General features: G+C 36.3%; 4 protein-coding genes across 10 annotated transcripts; 2 read left to right on the top strand and 2 right to left on the bottom strand.

Annotated features, from left to right (window-relative positions):
• Positions 1-705: 705 nt before the first annotated feature.
• On the bottom strand, positions 706-3,166 carry LOC104812012 (cinnamoyl-CoA reductase 2). Of its 3 annotated transcripts, none has more exons than XM_019202470.1 (7): positions 3,077-3,166; positions 2,459-2,609; positions 2,031-2,200; positions 1,762-1,947; positions 1,428-1,602; positions 1,146-1,335; positions 706-945 (listed from the first exon to the last, which is right to left on the bottom strand). In XM_019202470.1, exons 2-7 carry the CDS (start codon positions 2,571-2,573, stop codon positions 777-779), a joined length of 1,005 nt encoding a protein of 334 aa, XP_019058015.1. In that variant the 5' UTR covers positions 2,574-2,609; positions 3,077-3,166; the 3' UTR covers positions 706-776. The 3 variants fall into 3 exon arrangements, with proteins under 3 accessions (XP_019058015.1, XP_010537240.1, XP_010537242.1); XM_010538938.2 differs by having other exon boundaries at positions 707-945; positions 2,691-3,107; XM_010538940.2 differs by lacking the exon at positions 3,077-3,166 and adding an exon at positions 2,716-2,808 and having other exon boundaries at positions 707-945.
• LOC104812009 lies at positions 2,642-5,647 on the bottom strand. 5 transcript variants are annotated; one of them, XM_010538934.1, is made up of 7 exons: positions 4,786-4,872; positions 4,520-4,641; positions 4,118-4,254; positions 3,807-3,945; positions 3,597-3,728; positions 3,431-3,521; positions 2,932-3,294 (listed from the first exon to the last, which is right to left on the bottom strand). In XM_010538934.1, exons 3-7 carry the CDS (start codon positions 4,204-4,206, stop codon positions 3,125-3,127), a joined length of 621 nt encoding a protein of 206 aa, XP_010537236.1. In that variant the 5' UTR covers positions 4,207-4,254; positions 4,520-4,641; positions 4,786-4,872; the 3' UTR covers positions 2,932-3,124. The 5 variants fall into 5 exon arrangements, with proteins under 5 accessions (XP_010537239.1, XP_010537238.1, XP_010537236.1 ...); XM_010538937.1 differs by lacking the exons at positions 4,520-4,641; positions 4,786-4,872 and adding an exon at positions 2,642-2,750 and having other exon boundaries at positions 3,077-3,294; positions 4,118-4,416; XM_010538936.1 differs by lacking the exons at positions 4,520-4,641; positions 4,786-4,872 and adding an exon at positions 2,642-2,819 and having other exon boundaries at positions 3,077-3,294; positions 4,118-4,416.
• Positions 5,648-8,286: 2,639 nt separating this feature from the next.
• Positions 8,287-11,193, top strand: LOC104812013 (3-hydroxy-3-methylglutaryl-coenzyme A reductase 1). The gene is made up of 4 exons (XM_010538941.2): positions 8,287-9,359; positions 9,627-9,808; positions 10,069-10,415; positions 10,552-11,193. Exons 1-4 carry the CDS (start codon positions 8,359-8,361, stop codon positions 10,831-10,833), a joined length of 1,812 nt encoding a protein of 603 aa, XP_010537243.1. The 5' UTR covers positions 8,287-8,358; the 3' UTR covers positions 10,834-11,193.
• A 6,654-nt stretch (positions 11,194-17,847) lies between these two features.
• LOC104812014 (AT-hook motif nuclear-localized protein 27-like) lies at positions 17,848-19,664 on the top strand. The gene is made up of 2 exons (XM_010538942.2): positions 17,848-18,000; positions 18,571-19,664. Exon 2 carries the CDS (start codon positions 18,656-18,658, stop codon positions 19,532-19,534), a length of 879 nt encoding a protein of 292 aa, XP_010537244.1. The 5' UTR covers positions 17,848-18,000; positions 18,571-18,655; the 3' UTR covers positions 19,535-19,664.
• The last annotated feature ends 2,856 nt before the right edge of the window (positions 19,665-22,520 follow it).

Below are 22,520 nucleotides of genomic sequence, written 5' to 3' on the forward strand. Positions count from 1 at the left end.
CCGCCCCCCGGGGCGCCCGCCGTGTCGGAGGCGGAGTCACCGTCACCACGGAACCCCCCGAGCTATCCCTCGGGATCTCTCGGTCTGGCGACGGGATCGGGTTTACAGACTGCGAATATGTTAGCCTGTAGTTTTCGAGGGTGAAGTACCTGGAACAGAAATCGTAATGGCTGCGGCCAATGTAGGCGATGACAGCGACCGCGTGGGCACACGGTAAGCCGCTCATCTGCCAGTCTTTGCAGCTGCAGTCCCATCGGTCCATGTTCACGACCTCATACGTGTCCCCTCGGACCTGAAACTCGTTGCTGTCTGCCGAAAATGTCACGCAAAGCGTCTGCGCTTTCAGGCTCTCCTTCTCAAGCTTGCCCTCCATCGAGGGCGTTTTGTATTTCAAGAAACACTACAATATTTGTCTATCCATAATAATACTGACTATAAATCTGTACCCATTTTTCTTTGTTGATGATTCAGGCAAAATGCTTAGAGACAGGAGAAACCGTCGCAATTAAAGCTCGTTGAGCAGCTCGCCAGCTCGCCGAGCCAGGCTCATTGAACACGTGTTCAATGAGTTCTGGCTCGTTAGGCTCGTTTTTTAGCGAGCTGAAAAAATTACGGCTCAGATCGCTCGTTTTCTGGCGAGCCACGAGCCAGCTCGCGAGCCGGGCTCGTTTTGACACCCCTAGTCATACATTGTAATACGCCAAAAAACCACAAGAGGACAAGACTTACTAACGCCATGAAGAGTAAGGCGAAACATAAGAGGAACTGTTTGTGTTTCAAGAGGCAGCAGCTTCAGGTTTTGGCAAATCGCCAGTTTTTTCAAAGCAGATGACAGAATCAACGATGGTTTCTTCCAACGTTTTGTAATTCCATCCCAACCTCTTCAGCTTCTCTGAACTCAGCATCCTATCTCCCTTCTGCGGCGCCTCCTCCGCCTCTGTGAATCTGCCATCAGACGAAGAAGATGATATCAGCTACTGTAGATAGGGTTGGACATTTCGGTTTTCACTTCGGGTTCCGTTCGGTTATATTCAGAAAGTATAGAAAAACTAGAATCATTCGGTTTTTCTATCAACTTTGGTTCGGATTCTGTTCGCTTTATGCTCATTCCTAATCCAGGGGTAAGGAGTCGGAATCGTTTTTACCTTTTCGGGTAGTTGGGGCGAGGATACATGCTCTTCATCTTCTCCACCAAGGCGCTAATCTTGAGCGTGTAAGAATTGCAAATGTATCTCCCTTTGGCTTCCGGGTTTTTGTACACCAAAACGAGTGCTTCGGCGACATCACGTACATCCACGAGATGATAGGTTGCATCCTCCACGGATTCCGCACTGCCTGATTTCACCGAAACCAAATTGTATAATTTTCGAGGATCGAATTTCGGGGTAATAAGAAGGAAAAAAACACCATTATGATGATAGATATACCTTTAAGAAGATTGAGAAGGAGGGAGCTGCTAGCGTTGATGGTGGATTGAAGCCGAGGGCCGATAGTGATGGACGGACAAACCGTAACGACTTCAAACTCATTTCCCTTGTTATTGTACTCTAAAGCTTCCCGTTCTGCCAGCGTTTTGGCGAGCAAGTAATAGCGAAAATCTCCCTGATCATAAATCAGATATCGGCAAATTCAAACAAGAACTGAAGCAAAGATAAGGCAGGCATTTCCGAATTGGCGTATGCTCATTTGAGTTTGGTTCTTGAGACAAAGAAGTTGGTGAAATGTCATTCAGAGATGTAAAAAAGAAAACGACTGGAATACCTCAAGCGTGCGGATGAATTCGGGGTCGGACCAACATTCCTCGTCCATGGGGTGATCCTTATGCCATTTCGGATTGCACACAACAGCGGCGATGGACGATACGACCACGACTCTCTTTACCTTAGCCGCTGCGCATGCTTTCATAACATTTTTGGTACCAGTGATCGCCGGTTCAGTGACCTCTTCCTATATGAACCATATGGGCAAAATCGTTTTTGAGTGATTCATGCAAATGAAAGCAAAAAAAAAAACACAATGAATTCACTTGCCTCAGCAACAGTATCATGGAAAGCAGGCACGAAAGAAGCAACATGGAAAACGCCAGTGCAACCAGCAATTGCCGAACAAAGTCCTTCAAGATCAAACAAATCTGTTTTGAAGAGTATCAGATTCTCAGCAGCATTTTCCAATTTCTTCAGATGGGCATTCTTTTCATCACCTGAGACAACAAAAAGAGGGTCCTTTTAAACGAATCAATCAACACAAGACCTCTGACTTGTAATATCAAAACTTCTTCAACCATAAAGAAAAAAAGCTCGGTATTTTGATCCTCATCGACAGATGGAAGCATGCATGCAACCAAATCAGAGTACAATAACGGAAAAAGATTCATGCGATGAACATCGTAAGCTTCAAAAACGACAGCACGATCCAGAAAATTGGAAGTTTTTGGAGGAAATAGAAAAAGGGTATTCACCAGGATCTCGAACAGTTCCGTGGACGATGTAGCCTCGGGAGAGAAGATACTTGATGAGCCACGAACCAATGTATCCTCCAGCTCCGGTAACACAGACCCTTTGCTTCTCCGTCATTGTTGTGCTTCTCTTCGTGCTCTTCCCTCCTTCTTACTGAACAAAGAGAGACTCGCCCATGCACGCACTCAGTATTAAACATTAAATACAGAAAAAGAAAAGACTTGGACTTCTCACAAAGTTTGTGTCTTTTGGGCCCTACTCGGTTATTGCCTGAGTTGATTAACGTTATCTTCGCTGAAGAAAGTCAAAAATGGTCAAATCATAGATATCACCATTGAAATATTGAAAAGTATTTCCACGAGCCTGCCAAGAAAGACCACAAACACTGAGGCTGTGGAAACCAATTTGCATTTTGCTTAGGAAAATATTATATAATTATTTCTCCGTACATGTTAATCTTCTAGAAGATGCACGATTACGATCACGCAAAAGAGATATGCATAGACTATCCAATCTAAGATAACATTTCAGCGGAAGCGTATTGGAGCAAGAACAATGGAAAGCGATAGCAAAGACAAAGGACAAGAGCGCAGTTATGGAATCAAGGTTAGAGAGTTAACATTTCCATTGCTTCCTTGAATTTCCGCCCTGCAGGTGGATTTTGATGTTCAAGAATGCTTGCTGACGTTGTGACTTGCAGACCGTGCACCTCGGTTCGTTATAAGAAGATAGGAGGGGAGGAACCAGGGTACGATCAATGCCACCACAAGACATAGTATTACCAATATAACCACTGACCAGCTTGAGTGAGGAATGCCCAACAGTAGTTCTTCACAAACTGTCACAAGAAGTATACAACTATGCATGTTTGTTTGACTCACCAAAAAGATTGGAGAAAATCTCAAGAAATGGACAAGAGAATTCATATCAAAGTAATGCAAACGAAAAGAAGTAGAAGAGAAGATTAAAATTACCTATGTTGTAAATGATGAATGGCCGTTCTTGGAGATTTGGTATTGCCACAACTCCCTCGGGTTCCACGGTCACCAAAACATTCAACCCGCCCTAAATAGAGAAGTTCATGACCGGCACAGGCTTGTCTAAATGAAAGTAATAAACTGAAACTAATGAAGGCAATACCTTATCATTAACTTCCTCAAGACTCTCAGTCATGAAGATCAACTTCTCAGTGTTAAGTAATCTCCGTATCTTGTTTCGCTTCGAGCTTTCATCACCATCCCGAAGTAGTTGCAGCGAAAAGCTAGCAGGGATCTGTTATCATCTCGGAGGTCAGTTTTTTTAGCAAGAATCTCAGAAGAGAAAACAAAGCGAAAACAAAAGTTTACATACAGAAGCTGGGTATGATATCTTCACTTCATACCAAGCATTTGATTTGAGCCCCTCCAATTTGTAAATACGAGAACCCGATCGCAATGGTAAAGTTTCCCTCCATTTTTCCTTCCCGGCATATAAAACTTTTCCATCAACCCTAACACTCATATCACAGGCAACAAAATCATTAACAATTCAAGAGCTCAGTTGAACCATTACTCAATCTTAGCTCGTGGGTGCAGTGTCATAACAAATGCAATAAAGAGTTCTTTATAATTAGGGAAAAAAACCAAGGATTTGGAATTTGGATAAGTTTCAAGAACACTCACATGCTCCCATGTCCGAAACTAGGCACAACGATTATGCAGACAAGAAGACAGAACAAAACGAAACGTTCACTCCCGCTTAAGTCGAGCATACTAAAAGGCGCAGACTTTGCTCGATTTCAAGCTTATAATCAGAAACCCTGAAATCGTAGAACCCAGAAAAAAGAAAAACCCATTATTTCCATAATAAGGAACTGAAATTCAATTATAAACTTGTGTTTGATACGGATCAAAGACAAGCTACAAAACAAGTGCCCCTCTGGAATCTATTGAATTTGGGAGAATTTAAATATGGAATTGAGGAGATTTTCACTTGTGTATTTCATTGATCCACGTAGAACAAATAACTATACAATTCTTGGTACCAAACCAACCAAACCAAACCAGATTTTTACTCTAATACACCTCTACAAGATGGAAGGCCGCCGAAAATCGCCGAAAATCGCCGAAAATCAGAATGCAGTGGTGAAATCTATGGCTCGGACTCGGAATGTTGAATCAGACAAATCTAGCGAGGACCCATTGTTCTTCCGATTTGATTCAGAATGGACAAAAAACGAAGAATCAACACGAAGATTGAGAATTCTTATCTGATTTGGTATACAGCGCATCAACTTCATCGCTATAGTATATATATGTATGTCTGTATGCATGTGTATCAAGAGAAATACCTCAATTTGACAATAAAAAATCCGGAGAGCATAGCGCCTCGACTGAGAGCGAGAATAGCAAATTACGACATGGAAGTGAGACGAGATCGGAATTGGGTATGAGCTGTAGATTCGGTGAACAAGTCAGGGTATTTCGGTAATAACCCAAGTGAAAAATTCGCTGGAGAGAATAATGGGCCTTCTTCTGAATCTGGTAATGTGAGGCATAAGGCCCATACCCATTCTCACAGATTTAACAATCGATTCTTGTAAACCCATATCCATTTTCACACATTAACAACCGGGATCCGATTGTCGACAAGAACTCACAGCAAAATTCACAGATGTCCGACAACGACGAGCACGAGATGGACAGAAGGAGAAAAAGAAATCACAGAAGAGGGAGAAGAAGAACGGAACTCACAGTCACAGAGAGGCGGCGAAGAACCGAGGCGAGGCAGACCAGAGAGAGGTGAACATTGAACGACGACAGCAGCAGAGAGAGACACGACACAGACAGAGGCGAACGTCGGCGACGAAGGAGACGGCTCAGGCGACGGACAGGCGGGAGTCGAACTGACTCGAGCTCGAGGGAGGAAGCAGAGCTTGGCTTCGACAATGGTAGGATGGAGTTCGAAGGGGATGTCGACAGAGGAGGAAAAATATTAAACCCTAATTTTTAATTTAATTTCGGTTTAATCAAATAACAGAAATCGAACCGATCCGATCGGTTATAGAATGATAATAACCGGATATAACCGATCTGAACCGAAAATCGATTATATTTAATTAAATAAATAAAAGAAGAAAATATATTTTTAATTTGGTATTTTAATATGTATATTAGAGAATAAGACTTTTTCAGGAGAACCGTGTATTTCGGAGGCAAGTCATTTTCATATCTCTGTTATTTTTAACTATATAAAATAATAGTAATAGGGTCTCATGTATTCGGAAATTTGATGTAGCTGAAAATAATTCAGATATTAAAATTTGTGTTTTACACTAATGGCATTAATGTACCAATATAAATTAGGAGCATTCTTGTGTGTGCGTACATATATATATATATATATAATTGATATCCGTAATTAAAATGAAATATTGGAACTCGTTTCCGTTTTCACTAGTATTTTAACAAAATATAAATATTCTTAATTTCCGAACTTGTTGAAGGTAAGGATATTATTCGTAGATAACCAGTTTTTTGAATATTGAACAAATAGACCAATTGGTTTGATTCACCCACCCACTATTTCGTATTATATATATACATATGGATTGATAATATTCTTAATCTTGATTTAGGAATTAATATCTAAAAACATCAATTAGAACTACTAATCACGATTAGAAAATTTCAAAGTGTGGAATTAAACGTGTTCCATGACTTTAGGGCCTTTCCGTTGGTTTCCTCTTGTCTGTCTTCTTCTTCCAATAAGGTCATGCCACAGAACGTGACTTTCACACACACCAAAAAAAAAAAAAAAAAAAGACCAGAGTTTTATTATAAAAAAAAAGAGTGGTGGGAATTTTTGTTTACGGTTTAAAAATTTTTAAAATTCCATAAAAATACACGAAATCTATGTCAAAACAATACATCAATTTTCAATTCGATAAATAAATATACCAAAGATTAAAATATATAAAAAATACATTATTTTTTAAAATTAAAAACAATTTTTTACGCAGAAGATATTAAGATTCGAATATAAATTATTTTTGAATAAAAACTATTAGGAATTGTTAAAATTTGTGTATAAAACAATTTTAAATAATTTGAATATAATTGTCGACGGTATAATTGAAGATCATGAATGAAATTGCTTTCGATTTGAAATTTCAATAATTATTATATTTATTTATCAAATTAAAAGTTGATATATATATTTTTTGTCTATTTTGTAAAGTTCGGATATTTTTATAGATTTTTTTCTAAAAAACAATTTTATTTAATTTATTTTTCTTCCACTCATAAATTCTTATTTTTCAGTGTGATTTTGTTTTTATGGTTAGATTCTCATGTTTTTTTTTTAATAGAAATTACATATATTTGGATTCCATCAGGATTTTTTAATAATAGAAACCTATGTTAATTATTAGATTATACAGTCCATTTTATCTTGGTTTAGTATAGATAAATTATATAAATAGTTCTGTATTTAATTGGATACAATTCTATTTGAATTATAAAAATTCAATAGGTTATAGTAACACAAATTTTTCTTTCGAAGATTATTTTATTTTTTTCGATAGATATCAAAACGCAAATTATTTTCATTTACCAAATTTTCATTTGGTTTGTTTTATTTTTTTTTCTAAACAAATTTAAAATTTGAAAACTCTAAAAATTAAAGTCTTCTGGTGTCGGTGTGATTCTAGCGATTTTATACATATTTGTTGGTATTACCGGTTTGGTTGAATCTGTTCATGGTTTGTTATTATTTCTTTTAACATGATTTATAAGAGTTAGGTTTGTATTTATCAGAAAAAATGATATTTTAAATTTTATGAAAATATATAGAACATATATTTGGTTTAATCGATTTTTTAATTTACTTTTTTATAACATATGTGAGCTATATAAATATATAATTATACATTAGATATCAGTGAATAAAGATAATTAATATATTTGGTCAAGAATCCCTCAAAATTCAATATTAATTATGTTCTCTAAACATGGGCATTATTACTATTTTGACTTCAACAAATATTTTTCTCCACATGTGACCATGTGATCCGAAATATAGTGTGGTCATATATTGATCTCATTGCTCATAACATTAAATTTATGATGTTTTAATCAAATGATTAGTACGAGATACAAGGTATGAACATAATGAATTAGTGTGATCACTATAAATTTAACGTTATAATCAATAAAATCAAAATATGACCACAATATATTTTGGATCACACAGATTACGTAATCACAGTTGGAGAAAGATATGTGTTGAAATCAAAATAGCAAAGTAAGAATTTTTTTTATATAATGTCCACTAAATAATATACATAACGTAAGTTGAATCCATTAAATAAATATGCGTATAAATTATAGTAACCCAATGATTATTTATTTTTATCAATAATATTAATGTTGAGAATTTAACAATAATATTAATGTTGAGAATTTTAGTCCATTTCTTCGAAATCGAATCTGATCGAATTAAAAAATTCGGTATCATATCTAAATTGAATCATAAAAAATCTCTAACATTAATGTTTTTAGAAAACGAAATATCTAGCTAAACCGAATTGAATATTAAAAAATATAAAATAAAATTGAAAATTTATTAATTGTATAAATAAAATCCAAAAACGAACCGAACCAGAAATAATTTAACCGAATACACCAGATCCATTAAATATCGTGCCAACCCGAACCTAATATCCGAACGCCTAACATAAAATAATATATGCATATATTTTAAATTTTTTAAAATTAGTTAATTTTAATTAGGGAAACATCGGAGGCGTAGCGGGGCCCAACGGACACCCGCGTTCCTCTCCCTTAAAACGTCTCGATCCCTCTCTTCCTCTATCCACACTTCTCACGCCCTCCCTCGCCGTCGTCGTAGCCGGAAAACCTCAATGGACGTTCGCCGGCGTCCTCCCAAACCTCCGGTGACCTCCCATACCGGAGGATTCCATGGATTCAACGGCAGTCACTCCCCAGCTCAGGACGACCCCCGCCGATCTCCGGCTCCGACACCGAAGGCCTCCGATGCGCTTCCCCTCCCTCTCTACCTCACCAATGCCGTCTTTTTCACCCTCTTCTTCTCCGTCGCGTACTATCTCCTCCACCGGTGGCGCGACAAGATCCGATCCAACACGCCTCTCCATGTCGTTACGCTCTCCGAGCTCGGCGCCATCGTCGCTCTCATCGCCTCCTTCATCTATCTCCTAGGGTTCTTCGGCATCGATTTCGTGCAATCTTTCATCTCACGCGCTTCCGGTGACGGGTGGGATATCGCCGACGAGGGCAATGCCGGGAGTAACTTCCTTATCGGCGACGACGACCACCGCCTCGTCACGTGCTCTCCTCCTCCTCCGGTAGTCTCCAGCGCCAAATTACCCACTCCGGAGCCTGCACTCAGCGCATTGATGGGCGAGGAAGACGAAGAAATCGTGAGATCTGTCCTCGACGGCGCGATTCCATCGTACTCGCTCGAATCTCGTCTCGGCGACTGCAAGCGAGCGGCGGCGATCCGGAGAGAGGCGCTTCAGAGGGCCACAGGGAGATCTCTAGAGGGATTGCCTTTGGATGGGTTCGATTACGAGTCGGTGTTAGGGCAATGCTGCGAAATGCCGGTGGGATACGTGCAGATTCCGGTGGGGATTGCCGGACCGTTGTTGCTCGATGGGTATGAATACTCGGTTCCCATGGCGACAACCGAAGGATGCTTGGTCGCGAGCACGAACAGAGGCTGCAAGGCCATTGCCGCCTCCGGCGGAGCCACCAGTACGGTCCTGAGGGACGGCATGAGCCGAGCTCCCGTTGTGCGGTTCGGGTCCGCGAAACGGGCATCGGAGCTGAAGTTTTTCTCGGAGAATCCTGACCATTTCGATACTATTGCCGTAGTTTTCAACAGGTAATTCCTTTTGCTATGCTGGGTTTCACCTGATTCTTATCAATTCGATTTTGATTATAGTTTCAGATCATGGTTGCCAATCTTGGGCTATGTGGAAATTGTTTGATGGAATTTGAGGGAGAGGGTACAGGGTAGAGATAACTGCTTCAAATTAGTGTTGCTGATGGCATAAAACTTTGATTAAACAAGAATTTGATCCGATTGGAAGAGGGAATTCGGAATCAGACTGACTGTAGGAGCTTCTTCGTGTTCTGGTTCTGGATGCAGATCAAGTAGATTTGCGAGGCTACAAAGTGTCCAATGCTCACTTGCTGGGAAGAACGTGTATATAAGATTCTGCTGTAGCACGGGCGATGCCATGGGAATGAACATGGTTTCCAAAGGGGTTCAGAATGTCCTTGAATACTTGTTGGATGAATTTCCCGACATGGATGTGATCGGAATCTCTGGTGAGTTCTTTCCGCTGATCTTCTCTGTTTGATTCTCTGTTCTGTCCCTCTCTTGGGTTGCTCATAGCAGCTTAGTGCCCTCTCCAGATTCTGTAGAACTCTGGCCGTTTCCCTTCTCTGAACTCTTGGTCTCTTCCCATGTGTGATGCTGTCTTGTGGAAGAGTTCTGACAGATGCTGTCTCATAGATTCTTCTTTCCGTCAGTTTGATCAGTTTCGACAATCAATGTCCTCAAGTCCCGTGTTATCTTTACCCTTCAGGTAACTTCTGTTCGGACAAGAAACCTGCGGCAGTAAACTGGATCGAGGGACGTGGCAAATCAGTTGTTTGCGAGGCGGTAATAAGGGGAGAGATCGTGAGCAAGGTTTTGAAAACCAGTGTAGCTTCCCTGGTCGAGCTCAACATGCTCAAGAACCTCACTGGCTCCGCTATAGCCGGTGCCCTCGGTGGATTCAATGCTCATGCGAGCAACATAGTCTCCGCTGTATTTATAGCCACTGGCCAGGATCCAGCACAGAACGTCGAGAGTTCTCACTGCATTACCATGATGGAAGCAATCAACGATGGCAATGATCTCCATGTTTCCGTCACTATGCCTTCCCTCGAGGTGATATGATTTGAACTCTCTTGTTCTGTATCTTGCTGCAGTTTCGGGTTAAACCCATCGTCTAAAATCACGATCAGACTCATGTTGATCTATATAATGATCGAATTTCAAAGAGGGCATTCATTGTTCATGGCAGGTGGGGACAGTGGGAGGAGGAACACAGCTCGGATCACAGTCAGCGTGTCTGAATCTGCTCGGGGTAAAAGGGGCGAGCAAGGAGATGCCCGGGATGAACTCGAGGCGGCTAGCGACGATAGTGGCGGGAGCGGTTCTGGCGGGAGAACTGTCACTGATGTCAGCCATTGCAGCTGGACAACTTGTGAAAAGTCACATGAAATACAACCGATCCAGCAGAGACATGTCTTCTTCTACCACAACAACAACAACAACAACGAGAAAATCATTGTCTATGGGTTAGTAGTGGTGGACCAAAGATGAAGCTGTGACACAAATCCAAAGCAGTTTCAGTTTCAGCATGTGTGCCACTGCTGTTCAAAAGGTCTCTACTCTTTGTCTGAAACAAAGATACCCCCCCCCCCCCCTCTCTCTCTCTCTAGGGGTTGTCTCTTTCATTATATATATATATATATATATATAATGGGTGTGTGAATGTTTTGATTGATTCTCTGTATTGTTTGTTTGTTTGTTTGTTAGATCTGTATGAAAATTACCCTTTAGGATCTTGGCAGAGATTTTCTTTCTGCTCCTTTCTCGTTTTCCTTTTTCTCTTTTGTGTTTGTGTTTTGATGTATGATTTGAGAAATTGAATATTTCCTTCTTTCCACTCTTTATCTTTTTTTTTTTCTTTCCGCATATATTATATATAAATAATTACCAAAGAAGACCCATTGTAATTAGTTGTGGCACTTTTGGTATGTCCTCACATGCTAAACTAACCGATAATCAAACCACAATCCATCAAACCGACAAAGGTTATTCCGGGTTTGGATTAAATTTCAGTTTTTTTTTCTCAAGTTTTAATTTAGTTTTGATTATTATTATTATTAAAAATTATTCTTTTTTTAGATTTATAATATTTAATTCAGATTCATTTGATTTAATTTTATAAAAAAAAACTTCTATTAGATCTATTTACTATAGAAATCATCAATTTAACAGATGGTTAGTGGGCCAAAAGGAAGATGAAGTGATGATGGACTTGCAAATACCTTCAATTGTTAAGTATATTTACCCTAACTTAATGGGCCGCATACAAGTATATTGGCATCATCATTTTAGGCCACGTCAAAGGCCCATTAAATGTATCTATACATACAAACATATGCTTTATATACACACAAAAATAATAACCAAGTTTCAAATACGATCCACAATGAGCAAAATCTGTTTGGGCCATGAATTATCCTAATCGACCGTCAACTTCGCCCACGTCAATTACGTAGTGGGCCTTCTTCACGTGACAGTCCACGTCATTAATACACGTGGACGTCCAGAAGGATTTTGTCCTATCTTGATGGGTCCCACTTGGGCCCACTAAGTCCACAACGGTCAGGTAAAGACACATGGGCCCATTCCTCGAGCCTTATTGGCAATTTGCGCCGATTGTGCTCCTTGCATATGTATATATATATATATATATATATATATATATATGTGTATACATATAATTTAAAGATTATAATTTTAATAAGGTTACGAATAAAAACATGCACCAATTTATTTAAATATGCATAAACCTAAAACTTGTACGTTGTTGAAATAATTTATAAATAGTACGTCCAATTTTATAACTCCCAATTTTTTTTTTGTCGTTTTATTAATTTGGATGTTTGTTGACAAATAATAAAATTGATTATTTGGGTTGGTTGAATAATAATTGGCCATGTACTTCCACGAGACTTCCTATCATTTTTCTTTGAATTTTGTTAAATTAAAGATTATATCCTTTTTCAAACATTGTTTTATGTATGTGTGTGTATATATATATATATATATTCATTGTATACTTTTTCCAATTGTTTACTGCTTTTACATAAAATAACAACACAAAAAATAAAGTAGATATATAATTGGTGGATGGGGTAGTGGGAAGATCACAAGTGGTGAAAGATGAGATGGGACTTTTGTCAAAACTATTGTCTAACTGCTTTTTAATTTAATTCAAAATGTTGGGGCTAATAATTTGAAAAGATTATTTATTTAACTCACTGATTAATTTATTAATCAACTTAATTATTATTTTCTTAATTGAGCTGTGGTCATCATTACCTTAACCAGCAAAATCTAAGAACTATCCTTTCCATGTCAAATTTAAATATATAAACTATAGTTTATACAATGTTCCAAAAGAAAAACTTCTGATGTACATAAGATAAAATTTAAAAAAAAAAATCTTCTCCTTTCCTCAGAAAAGAACATTGGATCTCTTATGTCAATCTTTTTCTTTAACCTAAATTGGTAAAATATAAAACAAGCAACAACATCATCATCCTAATATTGACATATAGTAATGATATTAATCTACTAAATTATTTTTTTTCTTTTAAATTAAAATGGTACAAAGATAATTAGATTCTCAATGACAAAACCAAAAAAAAAGTCAAAACCTTTATTTGATGGCAAAGCTTGATTAGACTTATGGCTTTCAATGACGCAAATCATGAAACCCGAATTTTTCTCATTCGAGCGTGAAAATTTTCTTCAAATTAAAAGTTTGTATTTTTCTTATAAATCTTTAGAAATATATATATATATATACATATATATATATATATATATATATATGTGTGTGTGTGTGTGTGTGTGTGGATTGAGGGGTTACATCGAAGTGGGTATAAGTGGAACCAGACAAAAAAAAAAGTTTGACAAGAAACCTTGTCTGGACAATTTGCATTCTCCTAATTGGATTCCATGATCGAGAGCACAAAACTTTCAAATGATGGGAACTTTGGTTTCACATTCACACCTCTTGAATAAGAAAATCCGATTTGATATGGTTATTTCCCTAATAATATGTATGTATGCATGTATGTATGTATGTATGTATGTATGTATGTATGTATATATGTATGTATGTATGTATGTATGTATGTATGTATGGCTATTTCTAGGGTGTCAATTTGGGGTCCGAGGCCTGAAACCCGACCCAACTCAAAAATTAGAGGGGTTCGGGTCTAAGTTTCTCGGCCCGAAAAAAATCGGGTTTTCGGACCGGATTTAAATCGGACTTCAGACTCGAGTCGAGTCGATCCGAAAGCACAATCTTTTTTAAAAAAAGATTTACAAAGGGATTTGGGGTTTAACTACATAGGTCCGAAAAAAATTGGGTCGGGCCGATCCCAAACCCAAAACCTTTGGGTTGAGTGCAGACTCAGGCCGACCCGATTGACATCCCTAACTATTTCCCTAATCATCTTGTTGATTTATTACAATATATAGAACAACACTATGTATATATGTACGGGAATGATAATGTGAATGAGAGATTCACTTAGTGACAAAGTGAGTGGGTCCAAATCAAACATCGCGTCAAATATATGATGGGATTGATGGCATGAGAGCCACGATTCTTCATGTTCCTTCCCCTTCCCGTGGGCGGTAAAATTCAAACCTAATCTATATGTACATAAATATGTTATATTGCGTATTTAATTGAAACCTATACGATATTACACAATATCTAAACAAGAAGATAGAATCATCTACTAAATATTTCAATTGATAAAGGATAGAATAAAATTAATTTTCAATCTAAATTCGAATCTCTAGTTATAGAGGTACATATTCACTTGATTTTTTTCGATCCTCTAAAAAATATAATTATATCAAAGTTTTGTTGAATTTGTAGACTATAAAAAGAAATATTATCGGTGAAATATATTTGGACATGGCATAGAAAGACCATGGCTCCAACATGTAGTAATGTATATAAATCATTCTCTTTATTACTCATTTTTTTTCCTATTTTGATTTTCAGTATTATTTTTTTTTTCTTGATCGTTTGTATATAAATCATCATGGGTGATTTATGAAACTCTAACAATATCTATTTTCAATGGATTAAACTTTGATTAATTTCGTAATACTAAAAAATTCGATTACAAAAATCAGATTTATTGTTTGACGATCAAACTTTGGTTACATTTGTTGTCTTTTACGATGTCATGTCCTTGGAGTGTAGTGTGTCTATACCTACCTACCCACCCATTTCTAATCTCTTTATACGTGAACGCAAAAAATTTCGGTTATGTGGCTCAATAATTATGATAAGACCATATGATAAAATATTAATATGTGATCGTCTGTCCATTTATTGCAATTAATACACCATTAGTTTGGAAACATCACTATAGTTGGTTAGGCATTCGGGTGATGTATACAATTATAAATCTTCACATCTTTGGACCCTCCATTGGGCAAAGCGAGATGTGCATATAATATGAAATATAAATGAACCGACTAATATATATATATATATATATATATGTATGGCCCTAATCACTCGATCGAAATGGACATGCCACGTTAGACAGCATGGATTTATGGGAATGTGTATGGATGGTAATTCCTAGTACTTATGGAGTTTAGGTCCTTTACAAATGCATGCATACGTATATACACACGGCGCCCATATATATATGATATATTAAAATGCGACCGTGCATATTCATATATATATATATTTTTGGTTTAGTCCATGCAGCTATATTAATTAACTTATTGCGCAATGATTAGATATTCGTTATAAAAATTAAACATATTGTACTATTTGGGTAGGAAGATCTACGCAAATTTAGGACCGATTTTAAATTATACATCATGTTAAACAAGTTGTCAATCATTTTCATAGGTTTTCATATTGAGATTTAGGTTAGATATATATATAGAGAGAGAGAGAGATCAATCCGCATTCCCAAAAAATAATAATAAATATTCACGGATATCCATAATAAAACTTCTACACCAGTTGTAGGAAAATATATATATTTTTTATAAACGTAGGGTTATATTTTTTCTCGCACAACTAAACTGAATCATTACAACATTTTAAACTTGGAATCACCATTGAATATAATTTTTTTTTCGAAAATATGAATATTTTGAATTATATAGAGTCAAAAATATACTACGAAGAATTATAATTTAAAAACATTGACACAAAAAAAATGACATCAATTGTATTGCAAAGCCGTTGACAATATATATACACACCAAATTAGTAATAATCTTATATTTATACACCAAATTAGTTCAAACAGAAGTAATAATCTTATATTACTTCTGTTTGAACTAATTTTTGTTACAAAATGTGAGTACAGAAGAGTCGAATTCGAATATTTTTAGGAATACTGTTTGAATTTTAAATATATTATTTAATCTATATATACACACACTGAAATTGTAGTTAATAGATATGTGTAATGAGATAGATACGAGAGGCGTGATTGGATAAGGTTTTGACCAAGTACCGATGTTCCCGACCGCCTCCACGTGGTCTAACAGCTCAGCTTCAGCTCTGACCTTTTGACCGCACGTGACTTTTGTCTGTGCACGTGCGGATCATCTGACGTGTATATGAAATGCATTGCACCGAGCCATGACTCGCCCGATACTGCCGCTGAGCCGGGCCCTATGGGTCCCACAACATGATGGACGGCTGTGATCAGTTTTCTGCTTGTGGGCCCATGTGGTCTTGTCCACATGCAACCACGTTCGCGACGCTTCTAGGTTTAAATGCAGGACAAGGAAGCTGTTGCTTTATTATTACTGCGTATGTTATGATATAATTATTAAAAATATACTCGATTTGAGTTATTTATATTCCATTATATATTGATAGCGTTATAACCTTTTTTCCTCTCTTCAATTGTGTTCCAATATTATTTTTGTATCCCATATTTCGCATACTTAGAATATGATAATCTCTTATATATAGTTTCTTTTTGTCCCACTAAATTGTTTAATTTAATATATAGTTTAAAATTATTCTTCTCACATACGAAAAGACAGAATCATTCTAAATACAAAAAAAAAAATGAATTGGTTTTAATCTATTTTGTAGTGGTATAATGGTCATAGTTAGTAATTCATATAAGATCTCGTATTCGATATGTAGAGAAAGAAGATGCAATTTAATTACATTTATCTCTCGATTAACATAGATATAGTTGGGTTAAAGATTCGTGAAACTATCTTGATTAAAAAAATCTAATTGGTTTTAGTCATTTTTCTTATAATTTAACTAATAATATATGTATTTGGTTATAAATATTGTTAAAAAAATACCACTAAAAATGTATGATTATTCCTTTCGTGATAGGCCATGGACTAGATTGATTATTCTTAGTTATGCCCTCTTCGTGGACAATTAAAGTTGATATAAATAATGGCAAATGAAACAAGTGGACAACTTTGGCTAAAAAAAAAAATTCTTTTTAGTTAAGACCTACAATATAATATTATACATACTATTATGGCCATAATATATATATATATATATATGTACATATATAATTAAAGATGTTATTAGTCAATAAAGTATACGGTAAGTTAAACAATTAGTAACTAGTTATACATGGCTAAGTAACTCATTCTTACTTTTAGTAAAGCTTACTATATGTAATAAATATATTCGAGACTACATAATTCTTTTTTTTTCAAAATTTTTTATGTGGAGACTGTAAGTCTTGTTTTTTTGTTAATACATAGTTGTATGCAAATCCTATTACATGGTTAAACTATGAGAAGTAACATCATATTAATTTGTTGTAGATCATGATCTTAACGACAAACTAAATGAAAAATATGTAAATTAAAATACAAATAACAATATTGTATACTATTTTTTATATTGGTAAATAGTCCAAGGTTCGAACCCGTGATCGTGTGGCTTTTAATTAATTGCCCATTTTATCACTTGTTTTGCTTATCTTGAATATAATATTGTGTAATTTAATCTGACTATTTTAATAGAGAATTTAAATGGAAAATAATTAATCTAATTGAATTAGTAAAAACAACCAAAACGACTAGGATTTTTTTTTAAATTCAAGTCATCAATTTTCAAAATTTGATTAAAAAATTATTAAAATTAGTTAAAATTTATATATGATATTTGTTTGTGAAAATTTTAATTTTTTAATATTATATTAAATAAGAATCAAAACTAAAATGGTAAGTTAAAAGAATATACGTTACGCCAATAAACTGATGATACGTATCGTTCGCTCAGTGGTTAAATTTGAGAGAGAATCAATATATTAATTGATATATATTTAAAAATATCTTTTAAAACTATTTTTCAAAAAAATAATTTAAAAAATAAAAATTTAATTAACTATAGCCTCTCATACATTAATTAATATATGCTTACATATTTTGTATAATTAAGTTCATTGAATATTCCCTTTTTGAATATAAGGTCCGGAGAACATTAATTTAAATTATAACCTTCTCATGCAGAAAACAAAATAAAATAAAAGTCATCTCTTGAAACTCTTTTCTTTTCTTCTCCACTCAAGAGCTCGAAGCCAAGAAGAAGGGGAAAAGAAGAAAAAAAAGGACAGAGAGCAGAGCCGAAAGATGAAAACCCTCCGCGAAGCCCTAATATTCTCCTCCATTTCATGTAAGTATATGTACACCTACACACGCATATATATAAAAACATATATACATATTTATATATATATTAAGGTTAAAAAAAATAGTAAAGAAAAGGGAGGTTTATATCAGCTAAATTCTCGGTGTCTCTCTGCTTTTTGATTGATGTGCTTTGGTGGCTCTCTCTTCCTTCTCTCTCTTTCTCTCCTCGTTCGGGTCGGACCAAAATTTCTTGCAGAATCAGCACATGAATTAAAATCTGCAGCTTCTTCCTTTTTTTTTTTCTCTCTCTCTCTTTCTTTTTCAAGTTTCAGATCGACCAAATACGACGTCGTCTTAAGGAAACTCTACCCTAAGCTAAAGCTAGGGTTTCTCCTAGAACACATTAACAACAACACAACACCAAGTGAAAGAAGTGCATGCTCTTTGTTGTTTGTTGTTGGTTTTTTTCCTTTTGCTGTGTTTCAGTTTCTGTTCTTGGGTTCTCTTGTCGGGTTGTGTAACCGATCATCCCCGTCTATTGGTTCCTGAAATCCTGATTTTGACTTCTCTCGACATGATCTTCATCATCACCACCTCTCATATATGACCCAAGAACAAGAGCAAGAAGAATCTGTCTGCCTTTGATTCTGGCGAACAAGCAGCAGTGGTGGGAGAGGAGTTTAGTAGATGCGGCGGCCATGGAAGGAGGTTACGAACAGCACGGCGGCGGTGGCAGATACTTTCACAACCTTTTCCGACCAGAGATTCATCAGTTTCAGCCTCAGCCTCCGAATCTTGACCAGCTCCATCACCAACATCAACAACCGGGTTCCGACGATTCGAGGGACTCCGATTCGCAGAAGGATCAGCCGGGTCGACCCGACTCCGACCCGGCTACGTCCAGCTCGACACCGGCGAAGCGGCCACGTGGACGGCCTCCGGGATCCAAGAACAAGCCCAAGCCTCCGGTCATAGTCACGCGAGACAGCCCCAACGCGCTTAGATCTCATGTTCTTGAAGTCTCTGCTGGCGCCGACATCGTCGAGAGCGTCTCCACCTACGCTCGCCGCCGAGGGAGAGGAGTCTCCATCCTCGGAGGCAACGGCACCGTCTCCAACGTCACTATCCGGCAGCCCACGGCGGCTACCGGCGGCGGAGCAGGCGGAGGAGGAGTCGTCACCTTACATGGGAGATTCGAGATTCTTTCGCTGATGGGCACGGTTCTTCCGCCGCCGGCACCGCCTGGGGCAGGTGGGTTGTCGATATTTCTGGCCGGAGGGCAAGGTCAGGTGGTCGGAGGGACGGTGGTAGCGCCGCTGGTGGCATCTGGTCCGGTGATTCTAATGGCGGCTTCGTTTTCGAATGCTGTCTTCGAGAGGCTTCCGATCGAGGAGGAGGAAGAAGGAGGAGGAGGAGGAGGTGTCCATCACGTGCCACCTCAGTCAACGTCTCCGCCGTCTGGGTTGACCACCGGAGGTGGAGGAGGAGGAGGTAATGTCGGTGGTGGTTATGGTTTTTCCGGTGACCCTCATCTGGTTGGATGGGGAGCCGGAAATGCTTCGCGACCACCTTTTTAATTTCTCGGTTCCAATTTAAATATTGTGTTCGAATTCTATAACTATAATCTCTTTTTCTCTTTTATCATTCCGACATCTTCGTATGTATCATTACTTTGGTCTTTTTCTCGTTTATTTAGTTCCATTCATATGCTTTGAAATCCATGGTCGAATTCAGGTTTACCTGTAGTAGATTGCCAAGGGGTTTGTCGGCTTTGATGATCTTTGAAATGCATTGACGATGTGGCTAGGGTTTTGTGTTTTTATTTAGTGTTATGCTTAAATTTGTGAAGAAATGGATCATACATTGCCAATTTTATATGATTTCCTTCATGTTTTTGACGACAAAGTTTGAGCTTGTCGAAATATTCTTCATGATCTCGAGTATCACCCACATGCCATTTCCTTACAGCTTCACGAATCCTGAAACCCTTTTAGAAACACAAACTATTTACTCCGATTAACAAATCTTCTTACTTCATATATAGTTTGATATAGATCCTTAACATGCTAAAAACTAAATCATTTGATTAAACTTGTCATATAGATATTACATGCATGTTTGAGATTCCACTATGAATTATGATTTGAAACTTTCGCATTTTTATGGTTCATGTTTCTTATATTCAATGTGTGGACTGTGGAATGAGATATATATATATATATATATATACTCACATATATGTGTGTGTACGTATATGTATATCTTTATATATAGGATGCATGCATGTTTGAGATTCCTGTCTATGAATCATGACATGAAACTTTTGCATTCTTATAGTTCCTGCTTCTTATATTCAATGTGGAGTGGGAGAGATATATATAAACATATATATATATATATATATATATATATATATATATATATACACATGCACACAAGGAAGAGCAGGTTTAATTATACACAAAGAGGGAATTAATCATACTTGGCTAGCATTTTCATATGTTATATATAATCACTCATTATTAGAGTTAGTTACAACAACAACAACAACATCGCCTTGGTCCCAAGTTTATTTGGGGTCGTCTGCATGGATTCTTCGTTTCCACTCATTTCGATTTTGGGTTAGTTCTTTCGGAATTTGTAACAACTCCAAATCGTTTCTAATTACACGTTCCCAAGTAAGCCTAGGTCTACCCCTTTTCTTTTTCTTCACCCCATTTCTATACCCTCCACTCTTCTAACCGGCGCATTTATCGGCATACGTTGTACACGTATTAGAGTTAGTTACATGCATAATATATATATATATATATATATATATATATATATATATATATATATGTTGCAAAGGAAGCTAAGGGACTCTCTCATTCTCGTTCTCTCTCTGTATATATCATACCTTATGAAGAAGGATTTGGTATTTACTTATATCCTCTATATATACACTATCTTCGAATATATGCACACTAATATATAGTTTGATGGCACAAAACAATTAAATTTTAAAAGTCCTTGTATTTCCAGCAAACAATACATTCTTTTTCCACCTTAGAATATATTTTGAATCTTAATATTTCGGTCTAGAACTAGAAACTGTAATGTTTAAGCTTATATATAGGAGTGAGCTTGTATTCATTTTTAGTATAAACGATATATTTGATACTGATTTTTTCTTTTATCTGAAACCAACATGCCCAATGATGACCGTAAAAATTATTTTCAAGTGAACAAAGTTTTCTTATGCCATATTTGGGGCCAAATTAAGGATTTTGATTCTTACTAGATTTGGATATACAATAGGAACTAAATCTAATTACATGGTTTGTATAATCTCATACACTAAGAAGGGAATCTATCTATCCATCCATCCATCTATCTAATAAGCCATGCATGAGATCACACACACATATAGTGTTCTTCATCCTCGTCGAAAGGACGACGATATATATATTTGTTTGGACCGTTTTTTCGATGAAAAAGAGGGATAGACTTATATGCTATATCGTAAAATATCTTTTTTCGATGAAGATGATGAAGTACCGTCGGAAATTTACTCGAGGGATCAGAAAGTAGCCGTTACAACGGTAGAAGAATATGACATAGGAGGGTATATGTATATATGTATTCTCATATCAGTTACATGCTAAACAATGGCAGTAACATGAGAAAAGAACGCTTTGAAAACATTAACTTTGCTTCTCTTTTGTGATTGAGAAGCTCTGCCGCAACACAACAAAATGGGTTTTTGATGAGTACCGAGAAATATGAAAATTGAAAATTAAAAAGAAAAGAAAAGATGAATGTTTCAATTCCCTAGGGTTATAAAATTCATGGACTAGGAAACAAGAAATGTGAAATTCTCAATGTAGTATGTATAGGAAATGATATAATTAACTAAAACTTAACACTTTATGTAATCAATGTAATAATGTATCTAAGAGAATTTATGGAATTCAAGAACTAACACTAATATACTGACTAATCCGAATTGTAAAGCAATATATTTCTTTTTTGGGTATGTTTTTAGGGAAAATTCCATTAAAATACATGAATTCTATGAAATATGACATAAAAATACATGAATTATAAATTCGGCATATTAATACACGAAGTCTTCAATTTCTTCCATGTATTGTTATGGCTCATTTCATAAAATTCATGTGTTTTAATAGAAGTTTCCCATTTTTTTTATTAATCAAAGAATGAGTTTTTAATATATATTTAGTAGTTTTCTTTAGTAGAAATAAAAGTGCAAAATAAATAGAATTCTATAGTATATAAACTCTATAATGTTATGTAGATTTTCTATATTAATCGGTTATTTTTTTCTTGTTGATATAAAAACTTCAATTCCGAATAATTATTGAATCTTTAGTCTATTCACCTTCATCATGATCATAAGAACTATGAGACAAATATTCTTGTTATTGTTGTTACTTTTAACCTCGTTTTAATCTGTTCTAATTAGTTAACATGTAATATATATGTGTGTGTATATATATATATATGTGTGTGGTATGTTTGGAGTGTAATCATGGCATGGGATATGAGAATGGATGTTCA

This window comes from Tarenaya hassleriana, unplaced genomic scaffold, assembly GCF_000463585.1.
Source record: "Tarenaya hassleriana unplaced genomic scaffold, ASM46358v1 Cleome2, whole genome shotgun sequence".
NCBI lineage: Eukaryota > Viridiplantae > Streptophyta > Magnoliopsida > Brassicales > Cleomaceae > Tarenaya > Tarenaya hassleriana.